At 39.7% G+C, this 24,350-nt stretch overlaps 1 protein-coding gene across 1 annotated transcript in view; it reads left to right on the forward strand.

Annotated features, from left to right (window-relative positions):
- fras1 (Fraser extracellular matrix complex subunit 1) overlaps positions 1 to 24,350 on the forward strand; it is a gene marked incomplete in the record, with an annotated part of 388,110 nt that overhangs the window by 238,986 nt on the left and 124,774 nt on the right. The window contains 2 exon segments of the mRNA XM_036144334.1: positions 7,495 to 7,579; positions 13,094 to 13,408. Of these exon segments, the coding sequence (XP_036000227.1) occupies positions 7,495 to 7,579; positions 13,094 to 13,408 (400 nt within the window).

The following is a 24,350-nucleotide window of genomic DNA, read 5'->3' on the forward strand; positions in this document are numbered from 1 at the left end:
ACTTAAAATAAGAACAACTCATCTCCATCATCTTATTTAGAGGGCAGATTATCTAATTATTTTATTTTAGGAATCAAAATATTCATTCCACTGGCAGATCATGTTGTTGCTCAAATCAAGGACAAACACACTCATTTTAAGAAAATGTAACTTATTTTTAGTTCTGTTTTTGCGGTGTAAAGTTGTACGTTTTCGTAAGAAGCCTAAAAAAAAATCTTGTAACATCATTTTATGTAATAAAGTAATGAATTTTAACTTCAAACTGTAATAAAATATAAAAAAAACACATTTTGTAAAAACTATCGCAACATGTAATACAATCCACGGACACGTTTTTGCCGCATTATGTAATAAAATTATTAATTTTGTGGTGGTTATTGTAAAATCCAGCAGTTACTGTTTTTTAAGATAATGTAATGATGTAGTGCATAATGCAATAAATGATCAAACCAGTCTTTGTGTTCATCATAATCAATATACCTTTGATAATTGTCATGTAAGGATCTTAAACATCTAAATCTTTGAAACTCTGTTGAATAAAAGCCAAACTTTAGATCATTTAGGGTCTGATCTGCTAAATGTCTGCGAGTATAAAAACGTGCAAACTTGAGACGGAGAGATAAAATCTTCTGTACATAGATAGACATGTTCTAGTAGAGTTTAGATAGATAAATGTTTGTCTGATGTGGAAAATCATATCGCCTATAAAGCTAAGCCAGTTTAGAGCTGAAGGGTTATCCAATAATTCCAGCGCATCGTTACTTTATGAAGCAACAATGTCATGTTTTCATGCTCTGGATGAACATATCTATGCAGTCCAGAAAAGGTGGTGCAAATTATGCTTTCCTATTTGAAATGACTCAAATGTTTAGGATCATTTTGCTGAAAGTCATTGACAGTATATTGATTATAATGAAAACAAAAAAAGGTTTGTGATCACTTATTACATGCATCATATTATCATTTTGCACATTTTGTAATAACCGGCGCAGAATTTAATGAAATCTATTAACCATTTTGTAATACATTTTGTAACTTCCTGCCACATTATGTCATAAGATTATTTCATTTTGCAGCGATTATTACAAAATAAGGTTTTATTGACGTTTTATTACATGTTCTAATTTATTATATTGCTTTATGTCCGTTTTAATTTGATTAAATGTCAGTTTTGCACCGCAGGTGGCAGAGTTGTACAGTGTTCTGAGTTGTAAGTTGGACTTCTTTAGCTTGAAAATATTTTCAACCTGTTAACTAAACAGTTTTGCTATCGCAGCCCCACATACAAGCTTCTTTTTAGGTAGGAGACCTAGACTTAAACAAACCAGTTAATATGCATAATATTGCAGCGCTTATTAATGAAGCCTCTCGGTTCACACCTACGTTCCAACTGAACTGTGTGAGTGCATCTCTTGGTCATACTGAGACATAACGTTCACTCATGGTTCACTTTGACCCTCCTTACTTCCTCAGATCCGCTGATCACAGCAAGATGTCTAAGACTGGCATTTACGCAATAATGAAAGTGCTTATAATTACTAATTTTATTTACTTAAGGGATTAATACAGTGTTTTTACATTGTGTTGCTGCTAGGATCAAATGTCACCTGCTAGAATTAATAACATTTTCCGTATTTATGCCTTTTTCATTTGTTTGTGTAAGATTCCTTATTTAATATCACTAAATCATACATTTATTGCGTACCTGAAATTCTGCCAAAAAGCCCCCAAGCTGTTTACGTCCAACAAAGTCAGAACCAAACACCATTAAAGGCTTAAAAGCCTTCAGGCAACTACTGCAATTAAAAAAAATAATAAAAAATACAGGTTTTCAATAAACATTAAGAAAGTTTTTAGTTTAAGTGTTTCTTTTAATAATACATTTGTTTGATGCTAGGAGAGAAAATCTTTAATCACTTTTGATTCAATCACAGTACAGTTGTAAATTGATTGTTAATGCAATCAGTATTGGGCAAGTTATAAAAAAACTAACTAGTTATAGTTACTAGTTACTTCTCCAAAGGTAATGGGGTACTAGGCAAAGTAACAATGGAGTTAGTTTTTACGATCTAATATAAAAATATGGCAGTTGTTTGGCGGACCCAACACGCTAGTTAACGCGTCGTAAACACGCAGTGGCATGAGATCCGATGCCATTACCTGTACATGCATCACATGTTTGAGCTATCTTACCTGCTTATGATCCCATGTTGTTCTGGTGTTGTTGCATCATCAAGGGGGGGGGGGTGTAACAGGTTCACTGAAATCACTTCGAGGGCCGGTTTTATATCCTAAACAAAGACGCAAAGACGGCATCAGTATTGGTTGCGATGAATTTAGGAATCTCCTTCGCCTTCCTTCAGTTAGAGCAAGCATGTCCAAAGTGCGGCCCGGGGGCCATTTGTGGCCCCTGTGCTGATTTTGGGTGGCCCTCTAACTGCATTTCAAAAAAGATTTGGTCCACCAGCACAGCCTGATGCAGATGGAAGATTTTAGTTTTTAATTAGGGCAAAATTATTCTAGAAAAGTCAGAATCCTACAATTGAAAATGTTAAAGTTTTCATCTTTTAATAAACACCCTTCTGTCATTCTCTTTAATTTCATAGTAACATCTTTCCAATGACATTTAATGACGCAAATTCAGACTTTGGTGCATTAAAATCTGCTTTGAACTAAATTATTAAAATTGGCTAATTACAGCAAGTGTTTTCAAAGAACAACCGACCCAAATGCTGTTCTGATATTGCTAGACCAAAAAAACTGTTCATTATTGTTAAAGAGTCAAATTAACTTATTCTAAATTATTTGCAAACTGGACGACCATCTTTTAATACGACAAATAAGCAAAACTCTTTTTTTAAACTTTGGATATACAGTGATTTACAAATTAATTTCCTACAACGGACTAATTTATGTATTTAAAATTATCTTATTTTTTAGCGCAAGCAAATTAACATATTTTTTTGGTTTAAAAAATGTTTTTATAAATTTTTTGGCCCTTGAGTTCCGAAAAGTTTGGACACCCCTGAGTTAGAGGAAGCTTCCAAAGAGCTAGCTCTGTGGTTTTCTGGGCATACAAGCACTTCCAAGCTCCTCAAAATTAGGTCAGAAATTGACATTAAGACAACCAAGTTTTGATGCTTGTTAATTGAGTCGCAGATTTTCATGTCCACATCTTTACCCATCAAAAATTTATTAGACGCGGACCTGTGAGCAGCCGCAGCATCGAGGAACATGGGTGGTGGTATTTTTTCATGCTTTCTTATGTATTTTATCACCCATTCTTCATTATGGGGTGCAGACACCACAGTGCTGCCTCTGAAAATGTTGCTATGGAAACAAATGTTCAAAAGCATATATATCAATTTCACAACCCCAATTTAAGCAAAAAGCCTCTGAGGAGGCTCTGCTGCAGTCTGTCACACTGACCCTTTGGGTTGCTTCCTGGCATACGGCATCTGCCTGGCTTTTATATTAACTCCCGGATGCTTTAATATTTGCTACTTTTAAAAATTTGTGTCTGATTCTATTTTCCTGCTTATCTCTTCTTTGGTTTTTGGTTTCTCTCGTATATGAAGCTGTTTCTGTAAACCCATAAATGGACCGGATAGCCATCTATCAGATCGTATTTATTAAAATATAACAATGTTAGCATATTGTCGTTTTTCTATTTCTTGCTTTTGACCCGGATCTGATTACACAGATTAAAGAGAATGCCATCGGACTGTTTTTGCTCTGGAAGAAGTCTGTGGCGTCCTGTGCTGGCATCCATTTATCCATTCACAATAAACCTAATAAACAGTTTAGTCAATCTTGATGCAGCTGGTGGGGTCTAATATAGCAGAGAGCCAATAGATGAGGAAAATATGATCTGCTGCCCAGTTTAAGGCTTTTAGATTAATAGAGACATCGCAATGTAAGCTCCCAAATAAGATTAAATCTCGTTATTGCTGCCATATTTTTCAAATTATGTGGAGTGCTCGATAAAGCCTGCAGACTCGGAGCTGTAAACAGCTTGTTAAAATGAGCTGCAACGTCTACTGATCAGACCTGTGTGCTTTCATTTGGCTTTTCATTTCTTTTCTACCATGATTGTTCATAGATGCTTTTAGAATAATCTCTTTCTGAACCATCTATGAAGAGTCGGTTTGTAATAAAAATGGATTAAAGCTCTCAAATGTAGATTTTAATAAAATATTTGAACTGAATTGTCTTGTCAAGTACTTTTAAAAGGTGAGGATATAACTGTTTCAGTGAGCTGTTACAATTCGGTCTGGTTTTTAAAGGAAAATTTGACTTATTTGTTTTTTGGTGGTTTATGGTCTAAATATGTGGTGAGGCTGTTAGCATGTACTCATTTCACAGCTTCTCAACACATTGTTAATTTTTTTTTTAAATATTTAAATTATCTATGATTAGTTGGCTTTAAATATTTATGAACTCGCCTTTTTATTCTGTAAAATTATTATGTTTGAAACAATGATGTGAAAATGGCTTCAGCCAGAAGATTTTCATCTACATTTTTGATCAACAGTCTGGTTGCAGTGTTGACCACTTCCCATCATTTCTGTCAAACGTGATAGAAACAAAAAATAATATTAGTTTCTGCTTGGTTGTCTAACATTATAAAATCGGTATGTTTCCTATAAGGTCACATCTGATTGGCTGACGGGTCCTCGTGACGACTCCTTACCCAGAATGCTCCTAAACGGAGGAGCTCTCAGACTCAAATAGCCACACAAAAGAACCTGAAATAGCAAAACAATTTGCCACATTAGTTTAATTTGGTGTAAAATTCCTACCAATATTTTAGTTTTTTTCCTGTCATATAATCCAGTTATGATTCTGAAGTGTGGAAAGACTAAGAAATAATTTGAACTGAGCCAGTACCACTGAGAAATAAAACAATTTGCTTTATTAGGCAGACAGCTGACTCCTCCTCCACCCTGGAAAGGAACCAGGGTGGCAGTAGTCCTTGGCTCAAAACCTGGATTTTTTTTTTTTTTTTTTAGAAAATAAAACAACTTTCTTTAAACTCTGGAGAGACTGATAATAATGCAGTAAAAGTAAGATTCTTCATCAGCTTGTAGTAAATTCTTAACGTTAACTTCTAATTGATGAAACCTCCCCTCTTCACTGTAGTAGTAGTAGTAGTCAGTAATCTTAGCATATATGTTTTAAGCTATGTTTGCTTCTTTATTTAAATAAATCAATAGAAACAGATCTTAGGGTGATATTTCCCTGAGTTGGTTCTGGATATTGTATTAGCTGCCAGTGTTTTTGCTATAAGCCCTAACTGCAGTACAATTACTTGTCATTGATGCAAAATGAATCTTAATCTGACAATATGCAGCGTCTCTCTGCTTCTTTAAATTGGTGATGAAATCATTCTGCTGGGAGGTAAATAATTCATCTTTCAGACAGATTTTCAATGAGCTGAGACTGAATAGCAAACAGATTTATTTATTAACTTTATTATTGTTTAATGTAGCTTATCAACTCAACTGATGCTAAGCATTGATCCGAGGAAGAAAGTCAACACCCACAGAGTGCAGATAAACAACTGGAGAACATTTTTACTACAGCTCAGATTTTTAGTTTGGTGTAGTAAGGCACACCCTTCATAAGCACATGGAAGAAAAGCCTTTTGATTTTACCCAAGGTTGTAACAAAAATAAAGACTCCTTTTATCTACGTTGAATTAAATTATCAACACTTGTAAGATACACAAGCATATGTGTACATTGAATTAACTCTGTTTAAATCCACATCCCCCTGTTGTATTGTTAGGATCCTGGAACATCGGGGCTTTAGCCCAGTTCGGTTTTGCTCTCAGAATATCGAGTAAGCCTCTTAAACAAGCTGATCAGAGTTCACTGAACGTTTTCCAGAGGATAAAACAGGAAACTGTAAGATAGTGAAGTTGTCAGTGGATGTTTTTGACTCTAGATCAGATTAGCCTCTTTTCTTTCCTGCTAAGTAGTTAGCACAAGCTAGCAGCTGTCATCTGTTTTCATAAAGTAGGCTGTATTTCCGTAACAATCTTTTTAGACTTTGTGAGGTTTTTGTCTTTATTTTTATTTTTGTTTTATCTTCTTTAATTAGGTTAAAGTTTTAAATCAACTCAGTGGTAGCTTAACTTTCGGCTTTTGTCATTTTAAATACATTCTGTTATTTTGAAAACAGCAGTTTGTAACATAGACCGATTATGTTTAGAAAATGAAGATTTTCTGCTGCTTCCATTCACTACTGCAGTATTTTTTTACAATTATTTTACAGTCCACTAGTATAAAGAATGCTGCCAATGCAGTTTTTCCACATCAGATAAACATTTATCTATCTAAACTCTGCTAGAATTACAGGTAGGTATTAACAAGTCCCGTTTACTGGAGTTGATTTTATTATTTTTTATTTTATTTAAATGTTTCAAATATAAACATATATATAAACATATAAATCTCTCTCTCTCTCTCTCTCTCTCTCTCTCTCTCTCTCTCTCTCTCTCTCTATATATATATATATATATATATATATATATATATATATACTTAAGTAATTGTGTAATTCTAGAGTATAATTTTGACCAGAATTTAGTTGGAGTTGGATTGTGTTTATTTATTAACATATTACAGGCAGATTGGACATGCTATAGAGCATTTCAGCCATTGTAAAATTAAAAACACTTTCAATATGTATGTTCCTGAAAAGTGAATGTTGATGTAAAACGTGTAAAAAAACAGAAACAAAAGAAAAACCAGACTTTAACTCAGTTCTGACATCTGGATCATGGTCAGCTTGGTGTGCAGTCATGGAGATCTAATTCTACTCGCTGGTCTGAAACAAAATGGCCGTGGCTGCTTCATCATACAGGACCCAGATTTCTTTTGTTTCTTATAAGATGTTTAACTTCACAAAAGGTTTCTTTAGTGTTGAACAGGAGAAAAAGTCTATTTGCCTTCTACTTTAGCACTTTGGCTTGTCACATCCTGATAATCTGAATCCAAATGTGAGCGAGCCAATCAGACGGCTCCGTTTGTTTGTTAGGAACCTTTATCCTCAAAATAACCTATTGGCCAGATATTAACTGTAAAACACGAGCCTCGTTTACATCGATCTCATCACACATTCTCTCTCTTGCCGATTTACCTTCAACTTGCCGGGTCACCTGGTGCTCAGACTGACTGATTCCGGGCTCCCGGCTCGAGGAGTTGTGGCTAATAAAGCTTTTATGATGAGACAGGATGGTGACATATTGCTGATGAGAGCTGGGGTGGGGGGGGCTACCGTCCCCGTCTCCTCTGCAGCTCTCTCTGAGGTGATTAGGTGTAATCACTCACACCGCTGGCCTCAGCTGACTCATTTCCAGACGCCTCCTGCTCCACAGACTGTGTGTCCTGCTCAATCAGAGTAATTCTGCCTATCTGATCCAGACTGCTTCTTGAATCAGCTGCCTTTCAGTTGTTCATAATCTCCTCCTCCTTCCCCTCCGTGCAGGACTGGCCAGTTCAGCTTACGTGTCGCCGACCCACAGATGTTTTCCCAGCCGGCTACAGTTCACGTTCAAGCCGTCTCCATGCAGGTAAATACGTTTTTGATTCGTCTGATCCCTCCTGGTCCTGTCGGTCACAGACTGCAGCTTCTCTGCCTCTTTTTATAATATACGGTTGTTTCTATGCGGAGTCGCCCTTTAATATACAGATAATTAAAAAAACAATGAAATATTTGGTGATTTTTTTTGTTTTGTTTCTTATGTTTGATTGATTCTAGTGTTAGCACACACAATAGTTTTCATCCATCCGACCATCCCTCTATCAATCCATCCATCATCCATTCATCCATCCATCCAACCATCCCTCTATCAATCCATCCATCATCCATTCATCCATCCATCCAACCATCCATCTATCAATCCATCCATTCATCCATCCATCTTTGCATGCATGCATCCATCCATCCATCCATCCATCCATCCATCCATCCATCCATCCATCCATCTCTCTGTTCCATCCATCCATCCATCCATCCATCCATCCATCTGTCATCCATCCATCCATCCATCCATCCAATCATCCATCCATCCATCCATCCATCCATCCATCTCTCTGTTCCATCCATCCACCCATCCATCTGTCATCCATCCATCCAATCATCCAACCATCCATCCATCCATCTCTCTGTTCCATCCATCCATCCATCCATCTCTCTGTTCCATCCATCCATCCATCCATCAATCCATCCATCCATCCATCCATCCATCCATCCATCCATCCATCCATCCATCCATCCATCCATCCATCCATCTCTCTGTTCCATCCATCCATCCATCCATCAATCCATCCATCCATCCAATCATCCAACCATCCATCCATCTCTCAATCCATCCATCCATCCATCATACACCTGTTATCCATTTATCTGTCATCCATCCATCTGTCTTCCATCTGTCATCCATTCATCCACCCATCCATCCATCCAATCATCCATCCATCCATCTATCAATCAATTCATCCATCCATCCATCTGTCATCCATCTATCCAATCATCCATCCATCCATCCATCCATCCATCCCAGATCCTATCCACTAATATTAAGGAGTCAAAGAAAAAGGGGTCTCATATTTTTCAGAGTAATCTGTAAGATTGTTTTGTGATTTTTTGTTTTTGTTTTCTTTTGTTATTTCACTTCAATGAATCTCTACTTAATTTTTGTTCTGTTTTCTTAATCTTCAGCAAGTAAATAAACAAGATCCATTCAATGTGTCTGCAGATAATTTCAAGCTTTGCAGGTTTGCTTTCAAGGAAAATGGTTGCACCTGATTCCAGAGTGAATAATCTGTTGAACGTGCCAGATTTTTCCTCCACTGTTATTTGGAAAAAAAAAAAAAAAAACACTCAACACAAAAACAACAACCTGTGTCTAAACTGTGTGATCGGGTGCAATCAGAGACCTGGACAATGTCTGTAAAAGTAAAGCACACATTTAGCTGAAAGTGACTGCAGTGTCTGCTTCTATTTGAAACATCTACTGTTTGCTGATTGCTGCTGAAGTGGCTCCACACGTCGGGCTGTTCTTGGATTTAAAGAGACGGTTTCTAAGATGCTGGCTCTGCTGTGATTGCTCTCTCCGCTCGGGTGTATTTCTTTTGATAGAAGCCACTGGCATCTTTCAGTGAGAAGAGAAGTGAGTTTTAACCTTGACACAAAGCCGACAGCTTCCTTTAACAGAAGCTTCAGTTCTGCAGCAATCTGAGTGGTGGTGTTTTTTTTTTTTTTAGGTAAAGGAAAGGTTGGACACCTCTCCTGTGCAGGATAATAGGTTTACCCTCCCACCTGAGTCTACCTCTGATTGTTTTCATTTGCCTCAGGAGGGAGATTTTAGCAGTTACTTTTAGTGTGCAGGCGTGTCTCAACACGATTTAAAGCCCTCCATGCAACCACTCAGCAGCAGCATGTCTCCGGTTTCATTGTGTGGAGCAGAGAAGTCCCGAAACACAATCTAGGCCGGCGCCAGGGACTTGTTATCCGTCTCACGAAACAACCCTCAAATAAACACGAGGTGCTGCTTATCTGCCCCGCCTCTTTATTTCTCTTCATGATGTTGCAGCCTTGTGAATGCCAGGGTTTCTGGGAGGCTTAAAACCTTTTAAATCCACCCAGGTTGTCGTTACTTTGTGTAAAAAGGCCTTTAGGTACACAACTTCTTGAATTTTTTTGCACTTATCCATCCATTGCTTCTTTTGTGTACATTTTTATTCCTTCGCTCCATGATATGTTGCTCTGACTGAGGAATTTAGGCGTTAGCGTCCCCTGACTTGGGCCCATTATGGGAACCGGACAGTTCTGAGGCGTCCATTAATTCAAAGCTCAGACTAAAAATGCAGAAAGGTCAAAAAGTCTGTGGTGGAGCAGACCCGGGTGTGAATCCTGGTCTGTGTTTATGTTGCAATGCTCTGCTGGCGACCCCTGCACTGCAAAAAAGGAACTAAAAGTAAGTAAAATGTTCTTAAAATTAGTATATTTTTCCTTGATTTGAACATGTAAATAAGACTATTTGCCAGTGGGATGAGTATATTTTACCCCTAATATAAGATAATTAGATACCCTGCACTTGAAATAAGATGATGGAGATGAATTGTTCTTATTTTAAGTACAAAAATCTTATTCCATTGGCAAATAGTCTTATATACCAGCTCAAACCAAGGAAAAATACACTAATTTCAAGAAATTTTTACTTACTTCTAGTTCCCTTTTTGCAGTGTGAATACAGTGCAAAAATTGAAACTCTGTCCAACCATCCATTTTCCGACACGTTTATACCTGCTACGGTTGTGAGGGGTGCTGGTGCCCATCTCCAGCTGTCAACGGGCGAGAGGCGGGGTGCACGATGCCAGTCTGTCACAGGTCAACACAGAGACAAACAGGACAAACAACCATTCATGCACACTCACACCTAAGGCCAGTTTAATCTAACAGTCATGTTTTTGGACTGTGGGAGGAAGCCGGAGTACCCGGAGAGAACCCACACATGCACAGGGAGAACATGCAAACTCCATGCAGAAAGACCCAGAGTTGGATTTGAACCCAGGACCTTCTTGCTGCAAGGCAACAGCGCTACCCACTGTGACACTGTGCAGCCAAAATGGAAATTAATCATTTAAATTGTCTAGAAATCAGTGTATTTTTTGAGCAGGTAAGACTATCTTTGAGGTACACTGCAAAAACGGAACTAAAAATAAGTCAAATTCTTGAAATGAGTGTATTTATCCTTCATTTAAGCAGGTAAATGAGACTATTTGCCAATGGAATGAGATTTTTGCACTTAAAATAGGAACAACTCAACTCCATAGTCTTATTTAGAGGGCAGAATATCTAAATATCTTATTTTAGGGGTCGAAATACTCATTCCATTGGCAGATAATCTTATTTACCTGCTCAAATCAAGGACAAATACACTAATTTCAAGAAAATTTGACTTATTTTTAGTTCCGTTTTTGCAGTGTAGAGTATCTTTACCTCAAAAATAAGATAAGATATTCTGCACTAGAAATAAGATGAGGTAGATGAGTTTTAGAGGTGAAGATACTCGTTCCATTAGCAAAAAGTATTATTTATCTGCTCAAATCATTTCAAGAAAATTGTATTTTTAGGTCCCTTTTTCCAGTGTACAAATGCAGAAAGGTCAGAGACACGGGCTTTAATGCATAAATCAGGCTGATTTTGTAATTTCTATACTTAATGTTGTAATGAAAACATGTTCCTCTTATCAAATCTGCAGTACATTTTCTCCTTTGTGTGTTAATACATGTTTAAATAGGCGGTAATATCTGAATGAGTTAACCTAGACCTAAAAAAAAAACAGAAATTGTTATTGCCCATGAAAAGTCTGATTAGTGCCTCCCTGAGCAACGATGCAGGAAATCCACAAGTACTGCTCAAAGAAATTTATGAGCAGAAATTCAGCCTGACTCACAACACGATGATTAAGTTTTGGTCATGATACTGTCTGAAAACTGGTTCCTTAACAAGTATTCTTCTTTATCATAGGGAAGTTTATATTTTTTTAATTTTGAGCTTAAAAGCAAGTATTTCAGCATCTTCAAACTGTTATGTAGTGTGGGCTGTACTGTTGGAAAGTTGTGAACTTCAGTAGTTTAAGTCTAAAAACACTTCAGTCACACGGCAGACCTGCAAATATTTAGCTTGCTTAAGTTATTAAGCAAGTAAAATTGGTTTTCATGTAGGTCTTACATTTAAATTCTTGTGGTTTTAAGAGGCCAAAATGAACCTTTTTAACTCAGAGCTCAAACTAACTGGGTCTGGGTCATACACTGCAAAAAAGAGCTAAAAGTAAGTAAAATCTTCTTGAAATAAATGTATTTGTCCTTGCTTTCAGCAGGCAAATAAGATTATCTGCAAATGGAATGAGTATTTTGATCCCTAAAATAAGATAATTAGAAAAAACTGCACTTGAAATAAGATGATGGAGATGAGTAGTTCCTATTTTAATTGCAAAAGTCTTATTCCACTGGCAAATAATCTAATTTATTTGTTCAAATCAAGGGCAAATAGACTCATTTCACGATAATTTTGCTTGCTTTTAGTTCCTTTTTTTTTGCAGTGTATTAAAGATGTTCCGGGCAGCTCCTGCTCCCGTTTGGCACCGACCCGTTTTAATGCATCTTCTTCTATGCTAACTGCTTTGGTAGGAAAAAGCCGGAGCCGTCCGGCAGCCAAGGAGTGCGTCGGCATGCTCTGCATCCCGCTGAGCAGCTCGGAGCTCCCCACCTGACAGCTGCTTGTGCTTTCTCAGGAAAAAGAAAACGCTCACATCTCCACCCGCAGCTTCGCACATTCACTCTGCCCTGCAAGCAAATCTGAATTTTTCCCCTCACTCCATTCGCTTCGTTAAGCTTTTAAAAATAACATTTCTAACAAATGCATTCTTTCACAATGAGATTTTATGAAACTTTTTGCTTTCTCTTTTCCCCTTTAAGAATGTTTTATGCACGATAGCAAACACTTTACTGTCAAAACCAAAACAAGTTCTTAAGAGAGGCACTTCAGTTGAATGTCGTGTTTGATTCTGACAGTAAAAAAAAAAAAGCAGAGCTGACTTTGAAATGCATAAAAACATTCTTGTACTAGTTAAATATTGCCTTCAGAGAAAAGAAGTGTGGCGCAAAGGTCAGATTTTCCTCAGAAATAGCCACCTGCTATTGATCTTTATGCGATAATTAGAAGCATGAAGGTAAAAACGCAGCAGAAGAGCAACACAGCTGTGGAGGCCTCCTGTTGCGAGGCTTTTCGCCGGCTGTAACGAGGCGTCGGGCGCTGCTGAGTGCAGCTTAACGAAGCGCCTTGTTTAACATCCCTCTTGCTTTCAATGTTGCCGTTTCGCTCTGCAGCGGGTGGCTGCAGCACCATGCTGCTATCATCCAGGAGAAAAAAACAACTTCTGACAGTTTTTCATACGTTCTCAGCAGCCGTTTATGGCTTTAAGACGTGGTCTGAACGCTGAAACACTTTTTATATCTTAAAACAGAGTGGTTGAAGGTCTGCAGTTGCCTAACAGCTCATTCATTTGTATTTCCAGCCGCCAAGAGTGCTGACACTTGCTCCATTGACCTTAGAGGGCCGTGGCAGCCTGGCCACCATCACCAAGTCGGTGCTGCACGTCGACGACCCCGACAACCCCGCTGACGTCCTGGTCATGGTCCTGGAAGCGCCGCGCCACGGCCGTCTGACCCGCCTCCATGGAGGCCGTGCGCTGGGCAGATTCAAGCTGGAGGAACTGTGGAGGGAGCAGATCCAGTATGTCCACGACGGCTCGGCGGCGGAGGAGGACAGCGTGGTGCTGCAGCTGAACGACGGGCACAGCTACAGGAACGTCCTGCTGCAGGTCCGGCTCGTTCACAAGGTGAGAAGGAACAGATGCATGCTTCCAGAAACCTTTGCATTTAACCTTCAGTGAAACTGAGGGAATGCATTTATTAGTTTTGTCCTTTTATTTGTTTCTTCTGCAACGTCACAAAAACTGAATCAAAATTTTCTAGTTGCAAAGACAAAATGCAACAAAAATAATCCCAATAGATGACACAGCTCAGCTAAATATCTCCATGCATTTTCATTCAGATACTACTTAAAATGCATTAGAGTCCCAAAACTGACATTCTTTCTCCCAGCAAACACTGACATTATGACATTTTAGTAAAATACAACACAGAATCCAGTTAAAACCACTCTTTTGCTTGATTTGGATTTGAAATTCTCTCTTTGGCTCCTGGAAACTAAATAAAAGGAAAAAAAAAACACACAGTATGTGTTTTAAACACATACCATTTCCCCCCCACCCCTATACTCCTTTTAAACAAGTTCAAAAACAACTTTTACAGGAACAGAGAGGAAAAACAAAACTATCTATTTTCAGGCTGCCACTCCCTGGTGGATTTGAGCCTTTCCATTACCATTCGAATGTCGCTGGGTCACAGAATATTTGAAAAGCCTGGTTTCAGTGTGAAGGCAAGCATGTTGCTGCTGTGCTCTTATTACTCGGAATAGCTGCAGCGTTTCCCTGCTGCTTCGGTGTTCATATAATATTGCTACCACCACAGATATCGTTTTCTCACAATCTGCAAAATTTCCCTCAGAATTTAGGGCTTTTCTCCACCACCAGTTGCAGCCTTGCTTTGGAGGAGAATCAAGAATCAAGAATCTTTGTTGTCATTAAGTGTTACCATAATGACACCGGCTCAGAATGCACATAATTGCACACAACATGCCGACACAACAAAATAGGGCTGAACGATAATTCAATAACGATTTAGTTTTTCTTCCTTTTGTGTTCTAGCCATGTAGGTTAATATCAATCATTACATCCTCCCAACCAATCACAACGCAGACCCAGGAACCAAGCTCCGCCCCCTTCAAAGAGTTCAGAGAACACACCCTCTTTTTTTTAAAAAAACTTTCAGTTTTGGTAAAAAGGTGGTTGAGTTTGAATTCAGTGTTTTTGTGTCTTTATCTAAAAATAGGTTGATAAGAAACACCATAAAATGGCCAGGCCTGCACTTAAAATATATGTTGATAATTATCAATATCGAGCAACATGATTTCTATTTTATCGATATGCTTTTTTTCTATATCGTCCTGCCCTACAAAATACATGATCTTTCCAAGCATTTTTTTTAAATAATGAAAACCATTTAATTATTTCTGTTACCTTATTCGCAGTGTGAGAGAACAGCGCACCACTACGTTTCCTGTCCTCCACAACCACTTAAAGTATGCTTGCCGCTCTTTAAAGGAGCAATAAGCAATATTTCATTATTTTACGTAGAAACAAAAAGTGATGGTAGGAACTAAAGGTGTCTTTTTAGATGGACTATGGCAAGACGTCACACGCCGTGTCTGTGTTGTTCTAAAGTCTCTAGTTTACAAAGCCGGGCCAGCCACGCGTACGTGCACGTGAACAGCTGTCGCTCAGGGCTTAGCCCCTCCCTGCCCATAAAACGCCACCATCAGAGCAAGTAGGAGCAAAATGGCGGAGAGCACGCCCAGGGGATAGAAACGTTCGCTTGCTAACAACATTAAAAAGAGTTACTTACTTCTTCACTAGAAATGTTCTTCTGAGTATTGCGAATAAGCGGATATAAGGGGCAAAGGTCAACATGCATCCTAGTGGTGAAATTTCACTTATTGCTCCTTTAAGCAGACCAAGACAAGTCCAGCCGGAGACCATCATGCACTAGAGATCAACCGATACACGTTTTTTAAGTCTAATACCTATACCGATTATTCTGATATCAGTCTAACCGATACCAGATATGTGCTGCCGATTTTTTTTTTTTTTTTTTTTTTTTTTTTTTTTTTTTTTTTTTTTTTTTTTTTTGGGGGGGGGGGGCAGATTCTTGAGGCGTATATTGTTTTTTTTCTTCCTGCCATTTCCATGATAAAAATGATAACAAATGTTACACAAGTCTCAAAACATGCATATAAACCAGCTAATTTATAACAATTAGCTTTAGCTTCGGTTCAGTGAAAGGTCCACCACAAAAACTTGCATCACGACTCCTATGGTAGCTCTTTGTTTTGTTACAGCAAAAAAAAAAAACAGCTTCTTTAGTTCAATGGGGAGAAGGAGGAGAAAAAAAACACTGATTAGTGTATAGACATTATTTAATGTAAAGTTAAATGCTGTACCCATAGTCTCCATGGTAGCTAGCTGGAGATCAGACGTGGGTTTTTAGACACAGAAACAGACACACACCTCTGTTTCCTGCTCACAGTGAGACATGTACAGACTTTCAAAAGCCAGATATAGCTAAATTACGCTGTTAAAAATACGTCAAAAGCTGAAAATGTACCCTCGCTGTTGTTGGCATCCAGTCTTACATTACCAGGTATGGAGTGGCAATGTTTGCGCTTCATGTGATCTCGTGCCATGGCTGCTGAGTGCGCTAATGGATCTACAAACACACAAAAATTACAAATATCGTCCAAAAATATCAGCCGGCTGATGTATCAGTCGCCCTCTGTCATACACGTGCAGTTAAAAGCAAATATCTGCATCAACTGTATAAATGTCCTGAGGACCGCAAAGCGCTTTGCACTACATTCAGTCATTCACCTGCTGACTATGAGCTACATTGTATCACCAGCAGCAGCAAGCAAATTGGCCGAAATGTCTTGCCCAAAGATATAAGATTGAGACGGATGGAGCGGGGGTTTGAACCGGCAACCTGCAGGTACAGGACGAGCTCCTTGCTCCTGTCACCCTGATAGAAAATGTGTCACGATAGCGAGGAGTTGTGCTTTTGGACTTGTTCTTCATCTCCCTGGGATTGTGCTGTCTTTAGTTGTTTATTCTTTAGCCTTTGCTTCTTCTTTATCTTGTGATTTAGTTTAATTCTGTTTGTTCTTTCTGCATCATTTTGGTATTATTGTCTGTTTGAATTCTTACAGTGTTCCCCTCTTTCTGCTCTGTCTATAACTCTCCCTCACACATCTACCTTCATTGCTTTCACCCGGCTCCCGTAATTATCTTCTCTCCGCTTGCTCTCCACTGTTCTTCTCTATCCCCCCCCCCATCCACATTTACACCTCCTGGTCTTCATTCTCATTTGTCGGAACCACCATTATCTCACCTCACATTTGCTTCCCGCCTTGTCAACTCTTTAAGACATTGGTTTCATTCATTAAAAACTAAAATATAATTTCATCACGCGGCTCCCAAGCTTTCGTCTGCACTTGGGTCCAACATCGTCCTCAGAAATCGTGACAAAGGGAGAATAAACCTTTTTTCTCACTGATTGACAAAACAATCAAACTGAATTTTTACAGATTTCTTTTTTGTTTTTAAGTCGGTTGGAATTACCAAAATTATTTATATTTGCTAAATGCCAGAATAATGGGGCGGAGAATTTCATTAACTGTCGGGATTTACATCCACAAAGATTAGATTCATCCGTTCAAATAATTATGCAGTTATAACGACCGTGGGAAGGTCCAGCGATCAATTAGTTCAGGATAGAAACCGGTTCTGGGTTGGAGGCAAATTAACACCAAACTAAAAGAAAATAACCTTATGAGATTCTGGGGTAAGCTGCTAGGAGAGAGTCATTGTCCACAGCGAAACAAGTCCTGTGCTGAAATGGAATGAACATAAAATGCTGCACTCAGGAACATTTATTTTTAGCGATGTATCCTTTAGTCTGAATGCTCTAAGCTTTAGGCTGTTAGCCGTTGTGAACGTTGTTGCATTTGAAGGAAAAAGGGGTAAATCGTTCCAAATGTGAAGCATAGGGGTGGCAGCATTACGCAGTGGGGGTCGGCGACTGCAAGAGGGGTCGGTTATTTCAAAAACACATGGCTTTATGAAGAAAAAACATTATGTGAAAAAATGTAGTCTTCATGAGCCAGGAAGTTAAATCTCGGGGGTGTTCAAAGTGGGGCTGAGGGCCATTTGTAGCCCCTTGAATGATTTTGTGTGGCCCCCAATTCCAATTTAAGAATGATTTAGCCCACAGGTGCAGATGTTTGACACAGATGGAGGTTTTTTATTGACAAGTTAAACTCTTCTTACAATTGACAGTTCTAGGTCAAACACAAAGTTTTAAAGCTGTAGTTGGTAATCCTGTTCAGAAATACTTGTTGTTATACTGGGTGAACTGGTCCTTCCATCCTCAAAGTACTAAATACATTATGTATTCAGAAAAGGAAGGTTAGATCTCTGTGGGAGCTGCAGGCCTTTAAAAACTGACCAATCCCTGCCAATCGGTCCAAAGAGCAGGGATTGGTCAGAGTTTTGTTCATGTTCTCACCCCCCTCTGTCCCTCTGGTTCTGGGTTTATCACCTTATTTATTGGTTGTTCCACATGCCGAGCATGCTGAGGCGCTCATGTAACGCCAGTGTTCGTGCTCTTTCCTTGTTAATTTCCGCTTCCTGTCTGCACATGTATAAACACTTCTAGTGTTTATGTATCAGTTAGCTTAGCGGATAGCTTCGGTGTTTGCCATTCATTGTAGCTCCACTGCTCTCACCGTAGACTTTGAACATGACTGAGAGTCACAAGAAGCAAACTGTGTTCTTGTTTATGAGAAGAAGAGGAAGACCTCAGTAGAAAAAAATAAGACCAGAGTGGATTTAGGAGATTTTTTTCACGTGATCCCCCAGTAGAGCGGAAGCGCAAGTAAGCCGGTCTTGAATATGCGCAGCTATTAAAAAAAAAAAAACTTCCGGAAAAATCACACACGCTTCCTTTAATGACCACACTTTTTATATTTTCTTTAACTTTTAAGATTAAGAATCTTTATTGTCAATGCACAATCGTACCCCAGTTTAAATGAATAGAGAGAAAATAAAGTAGGGCCTAAAATGGAGCCTACTTTAGGGACCTACACCCCTAAAGACCTCCTTCAGTAGTCTGGAGGGAATACTGTCACCTGGTCGGGATGAAAGGCCTGAGGTGTTTCAGACATCTGAGAGATAGTGGCAGGCTCTAAATGATCTAAAACAACCAGAGACACGGGCAACGCTGCAGGATCAGGGTTGCCAAATAAGGGTAAAACCCTGACAGCACTCCCTTTGTCACTGTTTAACAAAACATCTGAGAGCTATTCATCTCCGTCCTGCAAGATGCAATGTGACAGACTCTAAATGCAGCAAACTCTTCCCTCTGATTGGTGTCGTTGGTCTCTGTCCAATCACACGCAGCGTACCTTCTGTTTTTATCAGCAGATGTTCATAATTTGCACACAAACAAATCCTTAATGCAGCTTTTTTTCCTCCTGCAGACACAAATTCTTAAAAAATAAGTTTAATTTACAATAAAAATGTTTTGGCCCTTAGTGATGTCCAGTTTAAACCATGAAAATAACACATGTATCACATTTTTTTGTCAGTATGAAGTGTTAATTGTGATTTTTAAAGGGTTGGATATTTTGTTTGACAAAGATCATCTTTTTTAGATGCTGGTCATTTATGATATAACGGCTTCAGTTAAAGCCGTCAGCTGCGTTTCAAACATCTTGACACGAAGTGCGTTCCTCTGGACGCCTTTTAATTGCATCAACTTGAGCAGTCATCACTCTGCTACCAGCAGACATGTCCTCACAACATGCTCTGCTGACTTTATCCCTGGAAATAGTTTCCTGGAGGCGCTGACAGATCCCTGTGGCCTCACTGCTAAAACAAGAAAAGGAAAAAAAAGCACCGGCCGAGTCATTACAATGGCAGCTGTCATTGCTTCTGGTGAGTGTTTCATCACAAGGACGCCATTATCTTGCAGCAGGCGTCGATCCCTGCGACCAAACGGTGGGGCTTGCTGCAGGTAGAGGGGATGCTTGGGAAGATGAATATTCCTGCATCGTCCTCGTTACTAAGCGAGCTGAAGGCACAAAACGAAGCAGGACTGATTTTTATTTTTTATTTTAGGCTTCGGATTCCACCAGGACAACATCCCACTTCACTGTTGGCTGTTTAAACTTGTTTTCCTTGTTGCAGAGAAACTTTTTCCTCTTGTTTTTTCTGCTCACGCAGTCAAAACAGTTTGATTTTGGAGGGCAGCTCTGTTTGTCTGGTTGTGTGCAGATGGAGCGCTTCAGGCTAAACTCCTCTGCTGCTTTTTCCCCCTCTGTAAATCAATAACATCCCACTCGCGCACTCACTCACACATGGCAGTATTAATTTACTGTAAAATGTCCTGATTCTGCAGTCTGTCACGCCTTCCAGCCATGCAGGACGGACAGGATGATGGAAGGCCGAAGGAATGTCCTCGGTTTGTGTCCATGGCTTTTGGATAAGATCCCAGTCTGGTCACCGTCCCTGCCTCCTGCCTGTTGCCTGATTATCACGCCGTAAAATGTGGAAAGGAAAACAAAAGCAGGAAGAGAGACAATCTCTGCGGCGTTAATGGCTCTAATCACTGGTGTTGTTGGTTAATTTAAAGACCTTTTAAAGTTGTAAGTAATTTTTTTGTACATATATACTGTAATAATGTCTCCAGGCATTCTGGCTTCCTAAATGTATCCATGGTTAGAGCAGCAAGAAGGTCTTGGGTTCAAATCCCCAGCCTAGGGTGTGTCTGCGTGGAGTTTGTAATTGAAATCAAAGTCTAGGTACTCCAACATCCGCCCACAGTGTAACGATCAGAGGCAGGAGACCCAGAATTCAACCAGACCAGCAGAGGTTCAATACAGGCTTTTTATTAACAAAAATCAAAATTGGCAAAAAAAAGTGAACATGACGGTCGCACCAAAAAGACGGCAGAAAAACAAACAGTCCAACAGGGCAGGAAAAAGCAGGTAACAGGCAGAACAGGATGGCTCAGATCACTGGAGGGAACAGGGTCAAAATCCATAAGCAAAAACAGAAACAGAATATTTGCTGGAGAAGACTCAGCCGTAAACTCAACAAGACGATCTGGCAATGATGTCTGGTCTGAACGCAGCTTATGTGGAGGTGGGAGCCGGTGAAACCGGAGAGAGGTGATAGCAGGAGAGGTGGAGTTAGGCAGGTGTGCGGAGTAAGTGATCGGACCAGGCATCAGTGCCGAGACCCAAACATGAAGTCAGGAGCAGGCCAGAGACAGAATGTAAACAATAACTGGACTAAACGGGAAAATAACTCAAAACAGAGAAAACTAAACAGTGGGCAGAACACAAGTTATTACACACTGTCCAAAAAACATGACTGTTGATTGGTTAATTGGTCTCTTAATTGCCCTTAGGCTGGAGTGTGTGTGCATGGATGTTTGTTCTTTGACTCTGTGGTGGACTAGCATCCTGTCCAGGGTGCACCCACCTCTCACTCAATGACTGCAGGAAATATGGACCAGAACCACAACCACACACACACACACACACACACACACACACACACACACACACACACACACACACACACACACACACACACACACACATATGCGAGCCGGCAAGGACAAGCAGTTACACAGAATGGATGAATGTACTGTCATAATATTTTACAGCTGCCTACTCCCTCAGCGGGGGAAACTAGCAACAGGACAGAGAACCTTGTGAGTTGGTCCTTGAACCAACATTTTCTAAAAAAGATGGCAGGGTCCAAAACAAGACCCTCTGATAATTAACCATCTCCGATCCACGACAAATAAATATATTAAAACCATTTCCAGATCATCCTAAAAAAAAAAAAAAAGGCTGACAGCAACAGGAAGGAAGTTTCAGGCGGTTGATCTTAAACTGCAGTAAAATATAAATCTCAGCAGCTAAAGGTCGCTGGGATTCAAACCCAGGACCTTCTTGCTGCAAGAAAAGAAGGTCCTGGGTTAGAAACCCTGCCTGGGGTATTTCTGCATGGCCTCCCTGTGCATGCATGGGTTTTCTCCAGGTACTCTGACTTCCTCCAGCAGTCCAAATTACCGTATTATCCGGACTATAAGTCGCTCCGGAACACAAGTTGCACCAGCCATAAAATGCATAATAAAGAAGGAAAAAACATATATAAGTCGCACTGGAGTATAAGTCGTATATTTGGGGGAAATTTATTTGATAATATACAACATCAAGAACAGACATGTCATCTTGAAAGGCAATTTTAAATAAAAAAGGAACGGAGGCAACAACATGCTGAATAATTGTACAGTTAGCTTACGCTACATGACACAACTGAGAACGTGCCTGGTATGTTAACATATTAAAAGCTATTCAGATAACTATAGCATAAATAACATGTGAAGAAGTTAACCAAAGCGCCCGTGTCACTCCAAATAACTAAAATCCAGTGAAATCTTCATCCTCGGTGTCACTTTCAAATAACTCCGTTAACTCCGGAGGTAGAAGATGCGGCATTTCCGCTTTTACGTTGCTTACGTCTGATTCAACACAGGCCTAGAGCGCCCTCTGGCGGTTTGGTGGGAAAATAACAGGTGTAATGATATACCGGTAAAAATGTGTAATAATTTCATACATAAGTCGCTCCAGAGTATAAGTCGCACCCCCGGCCAAACTATGTAAAAAACTGCGACTTATAATCCGGAAAATACGGTAGGTTAATTGGTCTCTCCAGATTCTCCTTGAATATGAGTTTGTGCGTGGCTGTTTGTCCTGTGTGTCTCTTCATCTTTATTAAGACCCGACTGTCATCGCAGGAATTCTAGCAGAACCGGGCCGAAAGGGCAAAACCAGCTGGAGCCACACTGTATCCTGCACTGAACCCATGTCTTGATCAATAAAAGGAGTCTGCCGAGAGATAAATAATGGCCCTAAAATGTATAAATTTAATGAAGTCTGCCGGCCACACATGGTCGAAACCACAGCTTGTTTGTTAAACATTTGAGATGTTTGCCCAGATCTCGTGGGAGTCTCTGATATTCAGAACCTAATTAAAGTCTGCCTGTGTGGACCTGCCATAATGCCAAGCTGTCTTTTATGGATTTACGCTCAGAGCATCCAGATGGAGAGGTTGTTTTAGAGTGTATACAAACAGAAAAGGTTGCATAAGATGAGAGAGGATTGGATGTAAATGCTAGTCCCTCTCATTGATCCCTAATAAAACCCTCCAGGGTGTCATTAAGTGCATGAATATTTAGTTTTCATGAGTGTGGCACCTTCTGACCCACCGTCCCACAGCGGCGTCCAGGTTCTGCCGGGTACGAAGTGCTCCAGGAAAATCGGATTACGCCGCTTTGGCGCAGGAGGTTAATCGGGCCACAATGATCCCCTGATGGATGGACTTCCTGTGGATGGAGCCTGAGAGGGAGCCCTGCAGAATAGAAAGCAGGACCCCAGGCTTTCAATTTCTGTCACGGAAAAGTCTTTGAGCCTCATAAAGACCCCGGGGCTCATCGGTCTCCCAACAGACATTGAGGGGAAATAAAACGGTTTCTTTTCTGAATCAACGTCCAACTTTACAAGGGGTGGGGGGTGGGGGGGGTACTTCAGCTCTGTTGTCAAGGAGATGATGGAGGCTGAGTAGGTGAAGCTCAACCTCCTGCTGACCGTTTCTCTTTCTTCTGTCTGAGACATATTATCTGCTTGATCTTTCCACAAGTTGCAGCTCAAAGTTTCTATAGCCTCTGGAAGAGCTGTTTTCTTCCTTTTAAAGAAACAAATCCAGGATAACGCAGTGCATTTGAAAAAAAAGCGTTGCAGAAAATGCATCAACGTTTTATGTAAGCCTTAAAGATTCCAGTTGTAATTGTACAAAGAATAAACAGCAAGAGACAAAAGTTAGACCCAGCAGAAGGCAATAAAATGACCTGGGAAGAAGTTCCTCTGCTGGTGGGTAAAGATGTTCTGTTGGACCAGGTGTTGGGTTTTTTCCAGTTATCGATTGATTGAATAAAGTAACAATACAAAATTTGCTTAGCCTAAAAGCTACCGCCCCAAAAATACCCCCCACCTATGTTCCTGTCCCTCACCTGTGACAACGATGTCTCAGACGTCAATGACTATCCATCTCTGCTGTTAAATATGATGCAGACTGAATTTACAGGGTACTTTCTGGTACTCTTCTAGGACTTGGTTTACTTCCTGGAACCTATTGCACTCTTTCCCAACACCTACAGAATATCCTACAAGTTAGAGTTTACTTTCCTGGAAGTCCTGAGGTACTTTCCTGAAACTTACAGAGCGCTTTCCCTGACGTTGTTTGGTAGACGTTGTAGACTTTAGACTTTATTAATAGTAATAAAAGTAGCTGTCACATAATCACACAAACAATGCAGACAATACACAAGACAGAAGGATTACAAGCGACTTAAAAGAGTTAAAGGAGATCAATCTAAAACACACATTTGCAAAAAATATAAACGACTGGAGCTAAGACTTGAAGTAAAAGCTGAGGTTGAAGTTAAAATTAAAGATAAAGTGCAGCAATTAGTTAACAACCTTGTCTCAGGACCTGATTTAAGGTCATGTCCCTACAGTTTGTTTAAAAAGCCACTGACTGTAGGGACAAAAGAGTTTTTCAGTCTGTTGGTCCGACACCTTGGTAGGGCGTATCTCCTACCTGAAGCATGGGGCTTAAACTATTTAGGGAGAGCTTAGAGTACTTTCCACAAAGGTAAAAGGTTCTGAGATACCTACTTGAAGTAGAAGTTAGAGGGTTCTTATTCGCTTGCCTAAAACTTAGAGTACTTTTCTAGAAGGATTTTTTTTTCTAAAGTTCTAAAGTATTTATCTAGAACTTAACTTCTTTCCACAAAGGTAAAGGGTTGTTTTGTTTCCCAGAGGTTCTCAGATACGTACCTAGAACCTACAGAGTAGTTTTCTAGAAGTTAGAATAATGGACTTGAAGAAACATGGCACTTACCTAGAAGCTACAAGTTACTTTCTTGATAGTTTACTCCTTAGTAATAATGCTAAAGCTT

The sequence above is a fragment of the Fundulus heteroclitus genome, chromosome 12, assembly GCF_011125445.2.
Source record: "Fundulus heteroclitus isolate FHET01 chromosome 12, MU-UCD_Fhet_4.1, whole genome shotgun sequence".
In the NCBI taxonomy this organism is placed as follows: Eukaryota; Metazoa; Chordata; class Actinopteri; order Cyprinodontiformes; family Fundulidae; genus Fundulus; species Fundulus heteroclitus.